Source organism: Dunckerocampus dactyliophorus, chromosome 6, assembly GCF_027744805.1.
Source record: "Dunckerocampus dactyliophorus isolate RoL2022-P2 chromosome 6, RoL_Ddac_1.1, whole genome shotgun sequence".
In the NCBI taxonomy this organism is placed as follows: domain Eukaryota; kingdom Metazoa; phylum Chordata; class Actinopteri; order Syngnathiformes; family Syngnathidae; genus Dunckerocampus; species Dunckerocampus dactyliophorus.
Window position 1 is genome coordinate 3,865,437 of NC_072824.1, and position 21,787 is coordinate 3,887,223.

Genomic DNA, 21,787 nt, shown 5'->3' on the forward strand with positions numbered 1-21,787 from the left:
GAATACTGTGAAGAAATCAGCCCAAATTTTGCAGGGCATGAATGTTTTAAACTGAGTGTCACACACTAATCATCTACTAAACTCAAATCACCTGCACAGGCTTCCCCAGGTGTCATTAAATTGCTTCAGTTTGGTTCAATTGTCTCAGTTGGGTTCAATATGGGGAAGAGTGCAGACATGACAACTGGCCAGAAGACCATCATTGATACCCTCCATAGGATGGGTAAGCCACAAAAGTTCATAGCTAAAGAGGCTGGTTGTTCACAGAGTGCTGTGTCCAAGCATATCAATGGAAAGTCTAGAGGAAGGGCAAAATGTGGCAGGAGAAGATGCACCAGCAAAAGAGATGACCGTGGGCTTCAGCGGATTATCAAACAGGGAAGATTCAAGAATCTGGCAGAGATCCAGAAAGAGTGGAATGAGGCGGGAGTCACAGCTTCAAAAACCACCACATTCAGACGCATCCGGGAGATGGGCTACAACTGTCGGGTTCCTCGGGTCAAGCCACTTCTGAACCTGAGCCAACGTAGGAAGCGTCTCCACTGGGCCAAGGAGAAGAAGGACTGGACCGTTGGCCAGTGGTCCAGGTCCTCTTTTCCGATAAAAGTAAAGTGTGCCTTTCATTTGGGAATCACGGTCCAAGGGTTTGGAGGAAGACGGGTGAGGAACAGAACCCAAGCTGCCTGAGGTCCAGTGTGAAATATCCACAGTCCGTCATGATTTGGGGTGCAATGTCCGGTGCAGGTGTTGGTAAACTCCGCTTTCTTAAATCCAAGGTGACCGCAACAGTCTACCAGAATGTTTTAGAGGACTTCATGATTCCTTCTGCTGAAGATCTGTATGGAGATGCAGATTTCATCTTCCAGTAGGACCTGGCCCCTGCCCATACCGCCAGAAGCACCAAAACCTGGTTTGATGCCCATGCCATCACAGGGCTTGACTGGCCAGCCAACTCACCGGACCTAAACCCCATTGAGAATCTATGGGGTATTCTCAAGAGGAAAATGAGGGGCACCAGACCCAACAACAAAGAAGAGCTGACAGCAAGCATCAAGGAAATCTGGGCTTCCATAACTCCCAGGCAATGCCACAGGCTGATTGCTTCAATGCCACGTGGCATAGAGGCAGTGATTAAGGCAAAGGGGTTCCCAACCAAGTATTGAAGATTGACATATCGTTTTGAAAGTACCATATTTTGATTGATTTGATGTGATCCTAATTTCTTTCTTTTTTTTCCTGCAAAAACTGAGAAGTAAATGGTGATTTCTTCACAGTATTCTAATTTTTTGAATTCCTGTTTTCGTGGGTTTTATGAGCTGGAAGCCCAAATTACGTAAAAATAAACAAATAAACACTTGAAATTGTTTAAATTGTGGGCCCTGAATCTATAATCTATGAAAGTTTAACTTTTTAAATGGAATTGTGGAAATTAAACAACTTTTCCATGACATTCTAATTTTTTGGAAAGGGTCTGTATACTGTGTGTGGTTTTTCAGCACTATTATGTGCTGTATAGCTGATGTAATGTGAACTACTACTGTGTGGGATCACAAAGTTCTTATCTTAGCCATCTGAGAAGATGAAATGCATTGTTTTTGGTGCCTGTTGTTGTAACTGTTTCCCAAGTATATTAGTACATGTGTGAATGTATAAACGAGAAGCATTAACTTTAATTTTTTTTTAGAAAGGCGTTTTATGAAGTACATTTTCTTGTATTCACTTGAAGTGCATGCAGCCTTGCCACTTCCAATATGGCGACGACGCTGACGTACGACTCAGCGAAGCAGCGTCTACATGTACAGTTTTGACAGCACAACTTCCTGTTTCTCAGCGTATTTTGCTGTACTGTTGTTGTAAATAGCTGCTAACTTATTTGTTTAGACCTCACATAGTTGTCGGTTATTCAGCGTTATTTGTTGGTAGTGTCTTGTCTGTCTTATCTGTTATTACGTTGCTGTGTGATGATTTTTTTTAGCCCTTTCTTTAAAAAACACCATAAGTAAGACTAGTGTGTGGAATGGTAACCCCCCCGCGATTTCAAAGGTTAGTTAGTCTATTGTGAGCGTTACTGTTACTCTGTTTGTTTGTTTTTAGAGGTACAGTCAAACTTGTCTATAACAGCCACTTGAGGGAGTCTGCAAAAGTGGCCGCTATAGACAGGTGGCCTCTATAGACAGGTTGGCGTCCAGTTTGAATGTTGACCAGTAGAGGAAAAAAAGAAAAAAAAGGGGAAAAAATCATAATGTTGACCAGTAGAGGGCACTGCGGACTGCGGATAAAAGTTGTACAGCACTACTAGGCTTGTTATTATCATGGTTCATGGTTTTAATCCTGAAAGTGCATGAGTCAAACAGTAGCACATCACATAGTAAAATTCACAATTTTGCATGTCCAAAAAGGAGTAGGAAGAAGCAAAGCTGTTTAATCCTACCCCTCATCAGTTTCACATCACTTGCAATACATTTATTCACCTCTTGTTCTTCCAAGTGTACTTTGTAGGTCTACATATGACAATGTAGTGCAATCATAGCCAAGGTTTTTACTTACTAAAAGGAAGCTAGAGGCTTAATAATAACTGATAGAATATATCCACGACCCACAGAACAAAGCTGTGCTAGTAATGTCTTACGCTTGTTTTTTATATTTTACTTTTTATACGGCAGAGTTGTCATTACAGCTTTAGTTCATCAGGAAGTGACGGTGGGCGTCCCGAGCAGGAGAGCTAGGCTCAGTGCTAGCTGTGAGTTTGGAGAGAGTTGGGAAGTGTGTTTATGTTGGCGTGGATGTAAAGTCCAGTGTTCTCCGCTGTTAATAAAGCGATTAAAGTGCATCGGCGACGTGAGTCTCTCCTTCCACAACTAGCGGCATTACAGTATTGACCAGTGCACACCAGGAAATAAACGGTGTCATTTCTTACAGGCATTGGTTGGACAGCTATGTAATGGGGCTTGTTTAACCTTTGCCTTGTGGGCAAGCAGGAAGGAGAGACGATGCTGAGAGATGTGTGTGTGTTCTGAGCTGCTGTCTGGTGGCCGCGTTCAATAAATAAAGTTGGCAGAAGCAACAGGAGAAGTTTCCTTCTTTGCTTGGGAGCTGAATAACACTGACAAGTTAACAGACTAGTAGCGAACGGAAAAGAAGACGGCTTTTTTTGTGCCGAATACAGAAGATGAGGACTGATGGATTTGTGGATGAGGACTGATGAAAAATAACGTGAGTATGTAACGAGTTTAAAGCATTGTTAATTTCACCAAAACACTTAGAGTATCATTGTTATGTTGTATGTATAAATATGTTAATGTTCTGGTTTTGTGTGGTGCGAGTGTTGCGTCAGTGTGTGCTGGAGCGTGGTGATGTCATCACGTCACGGTGCGTGTGCGCTCTCGTCCATACCTGTTTCTGGCATGGACGAGGTGAGACGTAAAATGTGCTCTTTCCCCGAGAGTTGTGTGAAGTGTGTTTGAGAAGTTGGTGTAATGTGTCGTCGCAGACTGTGCTATGTTGTGTGTAGTATCATGGATGTCGAGTGAGAGTTTTTGCCGTTTGTTTCGTGTTCTTTGGAACTTTAGTTGCTGACAAGGTGGAGGCGATCTTTGCTAGCACAGGTCGGCTAGCGGCCGTCTTTTCATGCCCGCACATGTGCAATCTATTGAGTATCTCCCTTTTGATTCCCAGGGGAACCAGGGAATGCATGGAGGAGCACACAGCTCACTCATTGTATGTTTCGCACAGGTGTGTCATTGCACCCGTTGTACATTTGTATTATTTCAAAGATGTATTGTATTGTGTGCCATGTGCTGTGTTCCAATGAGTATTATATACCTGTTTCTGGCATGGACGAGGGGAGCCAGGGAATGCATGGAGGAGCACACAGCTCACTCATTGTATGTTTCGCACAGAAATAAAAGACCTCAAAGACCATCAAGTCTCCTTCCTTCATAGCCCACCAGAACACAACGCAGAGGAAAGTAAGGCGGGTTACAAGTACATTCTAAAATACTTCAATTAAGTACAACCGAACTCAGTTTTGCTCCCGCTGCCGCATGCATGCATGCTAGCGTATGTTTTTTTTTTATTATTTTTTTATTGTAGCGTCGCTGGGAGCACGTCCTGTTCCCAGCCTACTTTGCGGTAATGTTTTGGTGCAAATGCTCTTAAAGTTACATGTTTGACCAGGAAATAGCAAGCTCAAAAGAAGACGGCTTTTTTATGTGGAACAACTGACAGTTTGTGTGGATCTTGTGAATGATTGTTACTGAGTTAGGACTCAGTAATTAAAGTCTACACACGACGGCTTCATTGATTGAAAAACGAAACTTTTTCGTGCATGAAGCTTCTACTTGAGTTGGTAATTTGGCCGCTATATGCAGTCAGATATTGACCAAGGGAGACAAAAAACATGTACATCATGACCAATTATGCAAAATTGACAATTCACAAATAAAGGACAAGATAATAAAAACATTACACTCCTGATCAAAATCTTAAGACCAGTTGAAAAATTGCTAGAATTAGCATTTTGCACATTTGAATCTTAATGCGGTTTTAAGTAGAGCTACAATATGCAAAAACAAGAAGGGGGAGTGAGACAAAATTGGTTTGGGCATGCTTGATGCGAGTGTTTCCAGGAGGCTAGTGGGAACATTGCTCCAATGGTGAATCAACTGTCTGGAACTGATGGCCATTTTTATAAACTTCCCTTGCCATCCATCCCCAAATGTTCTCTATGGGATTTACATGAGGGAACATGCAGGATGGTCCAAAAGAGTGATGTTATTCTTCCTGAAGAAGTCCGAGCATTGTGAACTGCAGCTTTGTCCTGTTACAACATCTGCATCCGTTTGACGACCCTCCGCCACCTGAAGCTCCAGTGTTCCACTGAATGAAAAAGCACCCCAGACCATGATGGACCCCGCTACACTGTGCCGGTAGAAAACATCTCAGGTGGGATCTCCTTGTCATGCCAGTAACGTTGGAAGCCATCTGGACTGTCAAGGTTACATTTTTTCTCATCAGAGAATACAACTTTTTTCCACCTTTCAATGTCCCATGTTTGATGCTCTAAACGGGCAGTTTTGTGGCGTTGAAGAAGACGAGGTCTAAAATTCCTTTTTTGTTTTCTAAACCCTTTTCCCGCAGATAGCGTCTGATGGTTATTGTGCTGCAGTCGGCACCAGTAAGGCATTAATTTGGGTGGAAGACCGCCCTGTGTCTTGATGGACAGCATGTCAAGAACATGTGAAATTCTCTTTTCATTGTGTAAATGATCATTTTGATGATGGTTATCTATACAGTTTCTAAAGCCAACATGGCATACACATATAGGTAAATAACATGACAATGGAATATCTGGAATTGAATAGAATTGTAAGAAAAATGAGAGTCACTTTTTATAAATGGTATTATTATTATTATTATTATTATTATTATTGTTGAACTATATTACCTGATATGGTTGTGGTAGGTTGGGTTGGCTTCTTGTGCAGTGTGATAAGTGGCCATTAGTAATGTAATTGCATGAGACGTGATGTCAGTCATGTTATGTGGCTGTATGTGTAGCTTAGTACATGTGTGTACAGGATGTAGTATGTACCATATGCAAACTCGTAACCACCCAAAGCACATTATTGAAATGGAGCGTTGTTGGCGCTTATTGGAGGTTTTTTTTTCAGAAGGCTTTATAGGCAGAATAGGTGCGTCCCATGACGTGCATTATATTTCACTGAAAGTAATTTGTGCCAGTTGGTCAATCAATCAATGAAAAGCAGTTAATTTGCATTTCCTGCAATTATTTTCAAATGGCAAAGATATATAGTGATCAGGGATTTATCGTTCTCAAGGTAAAACTGCCCAATTTATTGCAATATTGATTTGAAGTCATATCGCCCAGCCCTACTTTCAATGTTATTTTTCATGGCGAAAATAACAAGATGAACATGTTTTGGTGTCTTCAGCACTTTATTGTAAGGTAACTGCAACATTAGAACATTAGACAAATACTGCCTTATATCTGTTTCTTATGAACAGATAAACACTTATATGAAGCGGAAGAGGAATGTCCAAGAAGCAAAAGAAAAATAATCAGCGATGGATGACAAAAATACTGAAAAATGCCTGTAAGAAGAAACATGCATTTTATAGGAAATACATCATTCAACAACTTAAAGAAGCAGACAACATGTATAACACATATAAAATAAGTTGACAACAGTCTTGAGAGTGTGTAAGAAGGAATATTGTAGTCAATTATTAGATGATAAGAATAAAAACAACATTAGAGCAACCTGGGGTATCCTAAGCAGTATTATAAGGAATAGTACTAAGAAACCAGATTACCCTCATTACTTTATGGATTGAAACCAATAAAGATTATATGAATGAGGTGGTGGAGAAATTTAATAACTACTTTGTAAATATTGGACCAAAATTGGAAGAAGAGATTCCAAAATTCTGGTCAGAGGAGGAATGGAATGAAACTTGACAGGAATCCTAATTCCATGTTCCTTACTGATGTGACAAAAAAAGGAAATCATTGATATTGTTACCAAATGTAAAGCAAAAACATCAACTAATTGTAATGGTATCGAAATGATAAAAAAGGTAATTAACAAGATTGTAGAACCGCAGACGTACATCAGTAACTTATCATTTCAGACTGTGGCATTTCCAAACAAAATTGAAAATAGCTAAAGTAGTTGCAGTTTTTTAAAAACGGAGACAATCATTCATTTACAAACTACTGACCAGTCTTCTTATTACCACAATTTTCCAAAATTATCAAAAAGCTATTTAACAACAGGTTGGACAAATGTATTAGTAAGAATGAATTACTCGCAGACAGCCAATAGGGATACAGACCTAACATTTCAACCTCCTTCACTGATTGGAATTACCGAGGAAATTACCAACGCTATAGACCACAGAAAGTGTGCAGCTGCAGTATTTATGGCTCCGATCAAAGCTTTTGATAAAATTAATCACAACATTGTAATTCCAAAATTATTAAAGGTACGGAATCGGAGGGTTAGTTTTGAATTGGGTCAAAAGCTACTTAGCAAACAGGAAGCAATATGTGAAGCTGGGAGAATATACATCTGCAAGTTTAAATATTATGTGCGGAGTGGCCCAGGGGTCAAAACTTGCATATTAATCATATATGTAAAGTGATGCCACTAGTGGCCTAGTGGTTAGCATGTTGGCCATGTTGGGTTTGAATCTCTGTTGGGCATCTCTGTGTGGAGTTTGCATATTCTCCCTGTGCATCCGTGGGTTTTCTCCAGTTATTCCCATTTCCCCCACATTCCAAAAACCATGCATGTTAGGTTAATTCTCTAAATTGTCCATAGGAATGAATGTGAGAGTGAACGGTTTGCTGGCGACCAGTCCAGGGTATACCCCGCCTCTCGCCTAAAGTCAGCTGGGATAGGCTTCAACATACCCGCGACCCTAGGAGGCTAAGCAGCATAGAAGATGGATGGATTTGTGACGAAAGACCTAAAGCTAGTATTATTTGCAGATGATACTACTGCTTTTTGTTCTGGGGAAAGCACACAGGAGCTAATGAGTAGTAATAATAGTCACTGAGGGAATGGCTATACTAAAAAGATGGTTTGATAAAAATAGATTATCCTTCAACCTAAGTAAAACTAAAATAATGCTATTTGGTCACAGCAGAAAGGATATGACCATACAAATACAAATCGACGGTGTGAATATTGAAAGGGTGAATTAAAATAAATTTCTGGGAATCATAATAGGTGAAAACATGAACTGGAAATCTCATATTAAAAATATACAATATAAGGTGGCGAGAAAGACCTCAATATTGAATTAAGCAAAATTTGTCCTTGATCAAAAATCAATCCATAGTCTTTACTGTTCTCTGGTATTACCATATCTAACTTATTGTGTGGAGATATGAGGTAAGAACTATAAAAGTAATCTTCATTTGCTAAATGCACTGCAAAAAAGATCAGTAATAAACCATAATTCCAGCATATAGAGAACATTAATATCCTCTATTTCTAAAATCACAAATATTAAAATTTGCTGATGTAGAAAATTTTCAAACAGCTAAAATTATACATGAAGCAAAAAATAACCTGCTACCCAAAAATGTCATAATATTTTTCAACAAGAGAGGAGAAATATGATCTGAGGGAAAAACTAAACATAAAACACTTATGTGCGAGAACAACGCTAAAAACCTAAAGCATTTCAGTATGTGGAATCAAATTATGGAACGGATTAATGAATTAAGGAACTCAAACAAAGCACCAAGATGAGCGATTTCAAGACAAAATACAAACAGTTGATGTTTGCAAAATACAAGGAAGAACAGTTTTGAACCACTGTAAACAAAATGCTATGTCGAACCACTACAACACTCATTACTGTTCATTCTTGGGAGTTCAGTACTCACCAGTTATTACAACAAAGTTCAGTTATGTCTATTTAAACTGATTATTATTGATTTATTATTATACTAATCATGTGATTATTATTTATTATGATTGAGGAAAACCCTTGACAATTGTATTACAACATTGTTATCATTTTCCATTGTGTCATTTGCCATGTATTAACTGGTAAAGACTTCATTGGAATACAGGAAGTGAAGAAATGTATTACAATTGACGTGAAATGGACCAGGGGTAGGATTAAATAAGCTTTGCTTCTTACTACTCCTTTTGGACATGTGGAACTGCGAATTGAACTATGTGATGTATTCCATTGTAACTTGTAAACATGTTCAAATAAAATTAAACCAATACCATTTTGTTTTGAGGACCATTCAGCTACACAAGATTGGCAATATATTAGAAACTATTAAAAAAATGCTAATGTTGACTTCTCATTATTTTACAATGGCATCTAATCCACACTGTATTGTTTCAGGCGAGGACCTGCCTGAGGACCATACGATGATGTCCACTTCGGTGGGAATGTCAGACTTGTCAGACGAGATCTTGCTCTGCATCCTCCGCCACGTTCCCGTGTGCGACCTGCTGACCAATGTGGCGACCACCTGCCAGAGGCTGCAAACGCTGTGCAGGGACAAGACCCTGCTTGCACACGTCAGTCTGTCTGAGGAGTATACGGTACTGCCTTCTTTTATGAGCTTGTATTGTCACAACATTAGGTACACCTCCACAAACAAGTTCGGCTCCTAATATACGCAAACAACAGCATCGATGCTTTTAAGAAAGATCTGGGGGAGGATGGGGGAGGGTGTATGCGGGAAATGATGTGGATGAAGCATATGGACACTTTTTAAGTACTTCTATGAAGCTCGATGATAAGAACTGTCCCTTGAGAGAAATGTCCAATAAGCAAAAGAAGAATAATCAGCCATGGTTGATAAAAGGTTTGCAAAATGCCTAAGAAGAAAAGCACATTATACAGGAGATGTATAACTCAACAAACTACAGAAGCAGAACAAAAGTAAGGCATATAAAAATAAGCTAACAAACATTTTGAGAGTGTGTAAGAAAGAATATTATAGTGAATTATTAGACAAAAATAAAAACAATATAAGAGCAACTTGGGGCATTCTAAACAGTATTATTAGGAATGGCACTAAGAAAGTAGACTAGCCTAATTTTTTCACGGTGTGAAATGCCAAGTATGATGATATGAATGAGGTAGCTGGAAAGTTTAATAACTACTTTGTAAGTATTGGACCAAAACTGGAGGAAAATATCCCACAGTTCTGGTCCGTGGAGGAACGGGATGAAACAATAGACAGGAACACTTAGTGTTCCTCACTGAAGTAACAAAAAAGGAAATCATTGACATTTTTAATAAATGTAAAGCAAAAACGCTAACTGATTGTAATGGAATCGATTATAGAAACGATAAAAATGGTAATCGACCAGGTCGCAGAACCGCTGACATACATTAGTAACTTATCATTTCATACCGGTAAATTTCCAAACAAAATAAAAACAGCTAAAGTAGTTCCAATTTTCAAAAATGGAGACAAACCTCAATTTACAAATTATCACCCAGTCTCACCCAAAATCATTGAAAAGTTATTCAACAACAGGTTGGACAAATTTATTAATAACAATGAATTACTTGCGGACAGCCAATACGGATAGAGAGCCAACATTGCAACTTCCATGGCACTGATTGAAATTACCGAGGAAATTACCACCGCTATAGACCACAGAAAGTGCACAGCTGCAGTATTTATGGATTTGAAGTTTTCGATACAATTAACCACAACATCCTAATTACAAAATTAGAAAGGTATGGAATAAGAAGGTTAGTGTTGAATTGGGTGCAAAGCTATCCAGCCAACAGGAGACAATATGTGAAGCTAGGAGAATATACTTCAGCATGCTTAAATATATCGTGCGGTGTACCCCAGGGGTCAATACTGTGACCAAAACTGTTCAACTTACCGTAAAGCACCGTGTATAAACCGCACCCGTGTATTAACCACACCCCCATTTTCAGGCTCACGGCGGGGGGGAAAAAAAAGTTTAGTTCATAAATGCTTGCCAACTTTTCATCTCAAATCAACATGCGTAAAGGTACTAAGCAATTTCAAAAAGAAGAATAAAGGAGAAATCTGAACTTCGGCATCGAGGTCTTTATTATGGCTAAGCACAGATTAATAATAATAATAATAATAATAATAATAATAAATCAAAATAAAGAAATTAACAATTTTTGGAGATGTTTTGATACCTTATCTTTCACTGCTTCTCTTTTTCTCTATTATTATTTTATTGCATTGCTTCAGTGTGAATTTGAATAAACTCCAACGTTGTATTGTATTTTACATCATCTGCAAAGTTTTAATGGAAGCTTAGGTTAGCTTCAGTGTATATAGAGATCATTTCACTGTGTGAAAATACAGACAAGCCGTCAGATAAGTTAGTTGCATACACAAGCATTTTCAGCAACTGTACAGCAGAGGGCGCTAAAGTCAAGGCAACTGTCTGACCCACAGACGGCTATTCTAAAATGGGCTTCTCGTCAATTTCTGCGTCTCGTCACAGACCTGTCATCGTGTATAAACCGCACCCCGATTTTTTTGCTTCTTACCAGTGGAAAAAAAGTGCGGTTTATACACGGTGCTTCACGGTATATATAAATGACATTTGTAAAGCCACGAAGGACCTAAAGTTTGTATTATTTGCAAATGATACTACTGCCTTCTGTTCTGGAGAAAGTACACAAGAGGCTAATAAAAAAAGTTACAGATATCTTAAAAAGATGGTTGATAAAAACAGTTAACAAAAATCTGTTAAGAATGGGATAGTGGTTCTTTTAGAGTTGGGACACCATGGATAGATTCCGGTCAGAGAATCATTTAATCATCTTTGTTATGCAGGTGGATGGGCTCTTTTAGGAATGTACTGTACATGTGTGTTAGTCCAGATGAGCTTGGGTTTGTCCAAAGGAGTGGATTTTGTCCAAAGAGGTGAGTGTGTCCAAATGGTTATGTCTGTGTCCAAAGGTTGGATGTGTGGTCTGGTTGAGTCACAGAACGCACACAAATGATGGACACTTCTTACTCCACGTGGGAAGCAGGCTCAAACTAGCAAAACTGCTACCAGTGCTCAGCTAGCTCTTTTTTAAGAAGGCTGCATTCAGGTGCATCACGTACCTCCTCAGGCACAAGTTGCTACTGCGTTCATGGACACTTGGAAATCACAGGAAACACCCCAAACATGCAAATGCAGCCCAAATCACGTGATATTTACAAAACAACCACTAGTTGCTTATAACAGTAAGACAATGCTACAAAATGTTCTACTTATAACAGACATCAGGGATAAACAAATACTTTCGGACACTATCCCTGAATCTAAGTAAAACTAAGATAATGCCATTTGGTAATAGCAAAAAAGAATACTGATACGCAAATACAAATTGATCGAGTAGACGAAAGGATGAACGAAATCAAATTTCTGGGGGTATTATGGATGAAAAGATGAGCTGGAAATCCATCCATCCATCCATCCATCCATCCATCCATCCATCCATCCATCCATCCATCCATCTTCTATGCTGCTTATCCTCACTAGGGTCACAGGTATGCTGGAGCCTATCCCAGCTGATTTTGGGCAAGAGGCGGGGTACACCCTGGACTGGTCACCAGCCAATCGCAGGGCACATATAGACAAAACAACCATTCACACTCACATTCATACCTATGGACAATTTAGAGTCACCAATTGACCTAACATGAATGTTTTTGGAATGTGGGAGAAAACCCACGCATGCGCATGCAAACGTGTGTGTGATATTAGAACATGCAAACGCCACACAGAGATACCCAACGGAGATTCAAACCCAGATCTTCCCGATCTACTGACTGTGTGGCCCCGCAGAAAATGTATGTGTTATAGACCCTGTGCATAGCAGTCACCTGTCTAACGCGGCCAGCGGCCACCCATTTTGTATCCCTTGGTCAATATCTGACTGCATATAGCGGCCATAATGCCGACTCAAGCAGAAGCTTCAGGCATGAAAAAGTTTTGTTTTTTTAAGCAATGAAGCCGTCGTGTGTAGACTTTAATTACTGAGTCCTAGTTCGACATAAGAAAGCCGTCTTCTTACTTTGCAATGTCGCCCTGAAAAGATTCAATGACGGCCAGGGGGCGGCGTTGGTTGACCTCCGGGGTGGTGGGTGGGCAGGGTGCTGCATCCTGTGGGTGCCGGGCGCCTACTGCTGCTGGGGGGGCCCGTGTGTGGCTGGTGGCACTGGCTCTCCCTCGCCTCCTTTGCCTCTGGGGTGGGGCGGGGTCTGCCCTGGGCCCTCCTGCTCGGCTGCCGCGTGGGGTCGTCCGGTGTGGGTTGTGGGGGGCCGGCCTCTCCCCCTGGTGGGGGCGCGGGTGCCTGAGCCCAGCTGCCCCTGCGGAACTATCTCCCCTGGGTGGGAGGGTGGTTTGGGTTGCCCCTTTTATTTATTTATTTATTTATTTATTTATTTAAAAAAATTGTATTTTATTTATTTATTTTATTTTATTTTACCGATTTATGTGTGTGGTGTATGTGTGACAGGTGGGAGCTGCTTGTTGTCCTCCGGCGCCTGTGACTGTCCCCCGGGTGACTGGGGGCGCGGAGGTGGGGGTCGCGGATGTGCGGTTTGGGCTCGGGGTGTGGGGTGCGTGGTGCTGGGGTGGGGGGGGATCCCTTGCTTTCTCCCTTCAGGGACGGGGCCGCTGTGGCTTGGTGGGCGGGGGGTGTGGAGGCCGTGGGTGGGTGAGCGGGTGGGTGCGCGTGGGGGCGGGCGGCGTGGTGTTCTTCTGCGTGGCGCTGGTCGGGATCGGCGGGGGGATGCTTGCTCCGGGGTGGGGCGGTCGGGGGGTGGCTTTGGCCGGGGACTTGGTGGTGGGGCTGGCGGGGGGCTGGCGGGCGGTCCCTGCTACCTGCTGGTCTCTGCTTCCTGGCCGGCGGTTGTCTCCCTCCCTCTGGGGTTTCTCCCTTGGCGTGTTGGTGGATGGGCGGGGGGTGGAGTGGTGGCCGGTCTGCAGCGTTGCGGGGCGGGCGGGGGCATCTGCTTGGGCGCCGGGCGGGGGGGCCGCGCCTCTCGTGGGCCCTGTCGTGCGGTGCTTGCTTCTCTGTCCCTCCCTGGCGCCTCTGGCTTGCGTGCTTCGTGGGTGTGGCCGTGCTCCGCTCTTGTGGTCGTCCTAGTGTTGCTCCCTTGCCAGCCGTGGTGGTATGCGGGAGGCGCAAGGGCGCGGTTCCCGCTGTCCTGGTGGCGGTCGGATCTGCCTTGGGGCGTGTGGCTGGTCCGTGGTGTTTGGCGGTTTGGGGGTGGCGCTGTGGACGCTACCTCCGGTGGGGCTCCGGTGTTGGGAGGCGTTGGGGGTATCACCTCTGGGGGGTTGGGTGGGTCGGACTGGGCATCCTGGCGGGCCGGGTAGGGCCTGTGGTGTGTCCTGCGGCCTTTGGCTCGCCCGAGCCTGGGCTGTGGTGGGTGGCCGGTCGGTCATGTGTCCTTGATCAAAGATCAAAGATGGCGCCCCCCGTGGCAGACGTCTCTGTGACACTCTCCCGTGTTTTTCTATTTTTTGCTATTTTATTGTTCATTTTGGACATTCAACACACTCACGCAATACATTACAACAGAGAGACACTTTTGAACATCGGCAGGGTTCACCATGAACTTTCATTTAGCCTCTCAGACTTTGCCTTTCTTCTGCGCCGGGAGAACGCAGCAGCCTGCGGGCCTGGTGAGCTGAATACCCGGCGAGCAAAGCATCCGAGGCGTAAATGAGGCAAGCGGGCCGGCCTGCATGCTAGGCTAAAAGCTAGAGCGACGAGGCCACCGCTACCAAGCCTGCTGCTAGCCAACGTCCGCTCTCTTGAAAACAAGATGGACGAACTACGAGCAAGGATTACAGCTCAACGTGAGATCAGGGAATGCTGTGTCCTCACCTTCACAGAAACCTGGCTGACGGAGGATATACCGGACTCGGCGATCCAGTTGGAAACATTTGCTGCTTACCGGGGAGATCGGACTTTAGCGTCTGGTAAACACAGAGGTGGCGGCGTCTGTGTTTACGTAAACAATCTCCTTCTCAATACAGATAAGACTAAAGAGATGATCATCGATCCAAGAACAAGGGAAAAGCAGCCGCATAGACCCCTGTTTATTGATGAGACTGAGGTGGAGAGGGTGAAAACCTTCAAGTTCCTTGGCACACACATCAGCGAGGACCTCACCTGGTCTCACAACCAAAAAAACCTTAAAACCTTCAGCATGTCAGTATGTGGAATCAAATTATGGAACGGATTGAGCAAGGAACTCAAACAATGCACTAAGATGAGCAATTTCAAGAAACAATACACAAGCAGTTGATGTTTGCAAAGTACAAGGAAGAAGAGTCTTGAAACACTGTGAACATACAATGCTATGTCTAAACACTACACTCACTACTCTCTTTATTCTTTTGTGAGCACATTGCCAGTACTCAGCCATTATCCAACTATGTTCTGTTCAATTTCACTTGTCAATGCTATGTCTAATCACTACCACACTTATTACTTGCCTTGAAATTTGAAACGTTACTATTTTTTCTACTATTATTTCTACTTTACCATTATCACATTAATTGTCTACTACTATTTCTACATTACCATTATCTCATTAATTTCAATTCCAATGTATGCATGTTCAAATAAATTAAACCATTACCAATATTTGTCTTTTTCCTGACTCCAGATGGACGACCACACAGTCCGCCACACATTGAGGCAGCTGGCCAATCACGTGCAGTCTCTTAGCCTAAATGGCGTCTACTGGCTGAGCGGTGCCATCATGGACTCTGTCGCCCGCTGCAAGGCTGTGACGCACCTTGACGTCACCGGGTGCCGCCTCACCTCTTTGCGCTTCTCCCGCCTCCTCTCCTCTCTCGCGCTTCTCCGATCGCTCGCTTTCGACGTGCAGTCGGGCTTTGACGCTAGCAAGCTCAGCTCCGAGGCCGTGGACCGACTCAGCTGTCTGTCAGAGCTTCGGCAGACGCTGCTGACGCCCAGTTACGGCGTGGTGCCGTGCTGCGCGCAACTACGCAAGTAAGCACTAACCCATAAATCACATCAGAATTTTGTTATTAAAGCTCAAGGCTGCATTTTTAAGAAAGTGAAAGTGAGATTTTGGCTTTCTTAGAGCATCTGTGTGTGCATAATAATTGGTCAGTTATTAGTGGAGCCAATAAGGGATTTTTGGGGCTGATGCCCATACCAATATTAGGGAATAGGGCTGGTCCATATGGACCAAAACTCATATATATATATATATATATATATATAGAAAAAGTCAAATATAATCTTTTAATAACAAACCTTTAGCTTTGCTCAAATCCTCAGCTAATAACAAAAGCAAAAAAGAAAAATATGAAGGAGTGCCCAGTTTAAGAGGAAATTTTAAAACATTAGCAACTCAAAAATACTTTAAATTGAACAGTAAATTGAAAAGTACAGTACTTTTTAGGTAAACATTTTTAGAAGCCACAAGCATGTCCTTACTTTGTGACAGGAACACCAACCTGTCAACTGCATCAGGCTTAGCAACTGTCTGTCTGACTTCCTTGTACATTTGTGGTAGACCTTGTTGTGCTAAATAATTGAGACCGCTAAGCTCGCTGGACATCGCAAGTCCGTTGTTTTTAGCAGGTTTTTAAATCCGTTCTTCCACTGTTGCAATGGATACCATATCTTGAGCAATGTGATAGGACACCGCTTTGTGTTGTGACAGGAGTTGTGTAGCCAGCGTGCAGCTTCACACATTCCTCGTATTGGAGTTTGTGCCACGTTTTAAGGTGGTGAAAAATATATATTTTTTTATCCTCTGAATTCGATTTACCTCCAAATTACTGAGCTATGATGAAGTACATATTAGGGCCACATTCTGACTAGTGCTTCCACCGCAGACGCTGTCAGGGCTTCTGCTCCACCCCTCCTCCCACCTCTTGCATGTGAGGTGGGCGGGCCAGGAGCTCACACACAGTGCAGAGAGATGAGGGAGATACAGGGCAAATCCAGTCTATATCAATATGAATGATGTGGTTGTTTTTGATATCGTGCTTAAAGTAAATATCGATATATTAAAAATATTGATATATCGCCCAGTGCTATTAGGGACTGAAAAAAAACAATATCCGAAATATCGGCCAATATCCGATATATTGGCCAATGGCCGATATATGAAATAAGCATTAATATAATTCCCAAAATAGGATTCAACACAAAGAAGCAGAAGACGACTAAAGTAAAATAAGGCAATTTAATTAGTAAGACTGTCAACATAAGACATGCCTCTTTGGTTTACTTTTAGCTGTTGCCACAAATTTGTAGTGTTCTTTGTTTGCTGGTGCTGGAGCTAGCTAACTTGCACACACTGCATATGTTGCATCTAACGTAACACCTGTTGAGTCTTTTGTCAGGTGGTTACACACCTTACTCTTCCCTTCTGCATGTCAAATGAAAATATATACATTTAGTGCATTTTGGGAATTAGCATAGAATTTGATACTATAGTTGACCATTTTAAAATTAAAAACAAGTGGCTTCATCTGAAAGTGATAATACATAGGCTAATGTGAGCTGTTTTTTAAACGAATACATTGTGTTTATAAAAGGCTTATTCACAAAAAACATCTTACAAGTACCAATATCAATTAGTCATATATACTAGCTATTGAAAAGTTCCATCTGCAGCCACTGAGTATTTGCAAACAGCTCAAAAACAAATGCTGAAAGCAAACATTAAAAAGTGAAAAAAAGTTGACTACACACAAAATAAATAATAAAAACATGCATCACATTACTAGACTTAATACAAGGGACTAAACTACAGTACATTTTATCTAACAATGTAGCTGCTTTCAAAACATGCAATATGCACTGTATCAATCCATCCATCCATCCATCCATCCATTTTCTATACCGCTTCTCCTCATTAGGGTCGCGGGGCATGCTGGAGCCTATCTCAGCTGACTTCGGGCGACAGGCGGGGTACACTGTATCAAATTACAACTAAATACATTACTTGGAACATTTTCAAAATGATTTGAATGAAGACATTAACTTTCATATTAATATATGAGCCCCTGTAAATCCTGCATGGAAGTGAAGTTGGACGCTATGGAGCTTATATTAATGATGGACATGGGAGTCAACACTTGCGTATATCTTTATTTCACTTTAAAATACTGTATAATAGTCTTAAATTGGATAATGATTGTACATGTATCCACAACAGTTGCATCTATCTTTACACAACACTAAAACACCATAATACGCTCTCTAAATGGTTGTGTTATATTGTTTTACACAGTCACAGCTTACCATGGTGTAAAAAATGTTGTTTGTTTCGCTGCTCCTCGTCACTTCTACGGCAGTGAGTAGAGTGAATAAGAGCTGCGTGTGTTTGTCTTAGAGGGAGAGGGGACAGGTACCCACAGGAGCTGCTCAGAGACTCACCCGAAGGGAGCGACAGAATTTCCGCACAGCAAAAAAAAGTGAATATATTGCTTACATTTTCACCGATATTGATTCATCGGTGATATGTCATAATCAGCCCACCAATATATCGGTCGGTCTAGTGTACACAATTATTCTGCAACTACATGAAAAAACATTTTCACATCTCACTTCTTCATTCTTATCTGCTAAAGTTAGAAAAATACACAGATATAGAGCCCTATGAAATCCGTTTTATTTTTTCCCAAATTCAGTTTTTTCTGTTTTTTAAGAATTTTGTTTCTTAACTTTTTCTCTTATTTTACCATAGAGTGTGTGCTTTTTTGGTTACTGAATAAAATGTCCATTCAGTAAATGCAAAAATTCTTACATTTATTGATGCAATACATCATTAGCCAATTTTGCTCAGTAATTCAGAAATGGATGTAGCCTGGCTAACTTTTCTCATGGGATGCCAGCCTCTGTGTGAAAATAAATGAAGATGTGTTAATCTTACAAAAGTTTGCTAACGAATGACAACGGGCATGGTGACGCTGGAGTCTTACTGCTTAACTTCCTTTGTTTGCGTGCACCAGGCTGATGCTGCAGTTTGACATCTCTGACGTCACCAGGGAGGGTTTCGGCGTCAGCTGCCACCTGATGGTGGGTCAGAGCAGCGTGCCGCATTATGAGCAACTGGAGGAGTTCACTGCCAGACTGGCTCCTGGAGAGGTGAGTGTGTTGATGTTTATATGTATTTTTTATAGTTAATTTTTCTGGGTCTCAGAAGTAAAGGCATTTTAAAGGGTTTTCTTTTGGGGATAATTAAGAATGATTTTAATGTCACCCAGCAGAGTCTAGACTGCTGCTGACTCAGTTGAATTAAAATACAATAAAATAAAATCTGAGCATGTTGTTCCACTCCAGTCCTGTAGATGGCAGTAATGCACATTGCAAAGTGGGTGAGATTTTTTTCACCACAGCGCTGATCTGTAATGATCAAAATAAATTTGCTTACATTTTCCCATTTATCTGGATCTGCACCAAGATTCAATTCAGTGCAGTATTTCATAGAAAACGGTTCTGCAGATAACTAACCAAATAAATGATAGTTGCAATTTGTGTTGGTTGAGGTAATGAATAACGACATAATAATAATGTCATCTGCAAATGACCTCAGGTGAACCAGACGTTGCTCCTGCTCTACCTAGCGGTCTTCAGCGTTCATGTCCCGGAGCGTCTCCGAATCTTCCTGGTGTCCATCCCTGGCCCCAACCCGGCCCACTGGCCCGCCGCCCCCTCACTGGCACACAGTCTGGGTCGTCGCGGTGACCTGGAGGCCCTGCAGCTCCCCCGTTCCTGGCTGGACCCCTTCTCCCTAAAGCAGGCCCTGGAGGGCAACAGTCCCAAGCACCTGAGCTTCAGCCGCTGCCCTGCCTTGTGGCCGCAGGTGTTCCAGTCCCTGCTGGAGGGCGGTGTCCGAGATGCCTCGCGGCTGCTCAGCCTCAACCTCAGTGGGATCAACAATATTCCATACTCGGAGTGCCGGGGTGTGGAGGACCAGCTGCTTCCTGCCACCATGGGCCGGCTGGCGTCTAGCTGCTGTAACCTGCGACACTTAAACCTGATGCACACGCACTATCACCATGAGCACACACCTGGAATGGCGCCTCAGATGCACCTGTGCACCAGCTTGGCTCAACTGAAGCATCTGCGCTCTCTCACTTTGCCAGCCTGCGCCTTGTCGGACGGCGTCAAGTCGCATCACAGCGCCACACAGAACTCTTCTCCATCTTTGCTGCTGCGTGGCTTGAAGAAGCTTCCACGCGTGGGCGTCCAGAACTACAAAGCCAACACTGAGCCATATCTCTTAAAAGACAGCACCTCGGGACTTGCTCAGCTCTCAGCCGGCTGCCTCTTTTTGGAAACCTTCGAGCTCATCGGGCCCGGTTTTGTCTCGGCGCTTCCTCGGCTCGAGCCTTGCACCCGCGCTAGTGTGGAGCCCCGTGGCATGTGCGCGTGGGCCCGAGGAATTGGTGATGACCACTTGGCAGCGCTAGGAGGTTTACCCCGTTTGCGTCGCCTGACTCTGGCTGGGCTTCCGGGCGTCCTGGGGGGGACGGGCCTCGTGCGGCTTGCCTTACAGTGCAAGGACCTGCAGGTGCTGTCGCTCGCCAACATCGGCTCGCTTAAAATCATGAACTACACTGCCACCTTGCTGGATGTGCTCAGGCAGTGCTCACAGCTACGAGAACTCCGGTAACAAAGGCCGCTTTTTCATTATTCTACTTAACTGACACACACAGGTAAAACGTATATATTAATATATAATTGTTCTTTTTCTTCTTTTAATGTGATGATGACTTTGCTGAACTTGTGACAACATGCAAGCGTGGTAATGAGCAGAAACCGACATGATGATGTTGTGTAATTCTTAGAATACTGCAACAGCACCTGTACTGGTTGCAGCCAAGTAATGCACTCCATTTGCCATGATTGAAGATACAATTAATCAGCAATGACTTGGATTAATTATTATGCTCACAACGTATGTTCTACTCCATGAAATGACCTCCACTATGATTTCATTGCTGTTTGTTATGATTGTTTGCTCTTGGTAGAGGTCTGCTCTCTGTTCAAGTTATGGATATTAAATGTAACAGAATTTATGCATGTCTTCTGAATATGTTCATTCAGGTTAGAGCAGCCTTACTTGAACGCCAACTCATCCTTCTTCGACGCCGTCTCCTGCTGCTCCTGCCTGCAACGGTTCTGCCTCATCTCACGTAACGGCTCCTTTGAGCCGCCAGCCGCTGAGGCGTTCATGGAGCGCTGCGTCCACGTGGTCATGTGCCACATGTTCACAGGTGGCACTTTGGTGGCATGCCGCAATCTGCGGAAAGCTCTCCATGATAGGTGAGAGACACAGCAAACATGACAACATGAAGAACGCTGTTGGGCATGTCTGTCTGTGTCTTTTAGGTTTTCATCAGCACGCCCGGGCCTGTCTGTGGTCATTTACCCAATACAGCACGAAGACCTGCCTTCCATCATCAGAGATATCCCGCTGACACTGCTGGATCGCACCACTTTGTTCCAGAGTCATGTGGCCCAACCGCCACGTTTATCACCATGGTGACATCAACAGAATACCTCCGTGTGATTGGTGCTGCTGAAACTTGTTTACAGTCCAAAAGACTGTTGTTTACCCTCAGATTGCTTTGAACTGAATTTATTTTTCACTTCACGCAAGATGTTGCTCCACAAATGAAGCTTCGGTTCACCTTGTTTCAGTTAGGTCAAAGGTTGTCGTGTATTTCAAGTACTGTAGTTCAAAAACTGGCATTTAAATTTTGTCTTTTTGGTCAAAAATTATTTTGTGGCTCATTTATAAGTGCCAAATCAAAGTATGTATTTGTTTAAAACAGTTCCAATAAATCATTTTTACACATTTTAAATGTTTTGCTTTGTATTACTATGATATCCATTTAGCATTATACAGTAAATACAATTCTTACTGTATAATGTATTTACTGTATATAGTTGTGATTCCTCTGTGAATCACCACCATATTGTGGTGAAGGGGTTTGACTGCCTTGGGAGGACCCAAGGAGTTAAGTTGTCTGGTGCTATATGCCCCTGGTAGGGTCTCAAGGCAGAAAAACAGGTCCTAGGTGACGGGCCAGACAACTTTGATTCAGAAACCCTATGAACGAGCAAAAGGAGGGACCGCACCTCACCCAGATGTGGGACACCGGGGCCTCACCCTGGAGCCAGGCCTGGGGTAGGGGCTGGCAGGCGAGTGCCTGGTGGTCAGGCCTTCACCCGTGGGACACCCCAAAAAAGCCACACGGGATCT

General features: G+C 42.8%; 1 protein-coding gene across 1 annotated transcript; it reads left to right on the forward strand.

Moving 5' to 3' along the window:
• Positions 1-2,903: 2,903 nt before the first annotated feature.
• Positions 2,904-21,561, forward strand: fbxl18 (F-box and leucine-rich repeat protein 18). Its single transcript, XM_054779612.1, has 7 exons — positions 2,904-3,213; positions 8,899-9,101; positions 15,191-15,540; positions 18,525-18,660; positions 19,109-20,187; positions 20,626-20,844; positions 20,911-21,561. The coding sequence occupies exons 2-7, from the start codon at positions 8,925-8,927 to the stop codon at positions 21,065-21,067; spliced, it is 2,118 nt and encodes a 705-aa protein (XP_054635587.1). The 5' UTR covers positions 2,904-3,213; positions 8,899-8,924; the 3' UTR covers positions 21,068-21,561.
• The last annotated feature ends 226 nt before the right edge of the window (positions 21,562-21,787 follow it).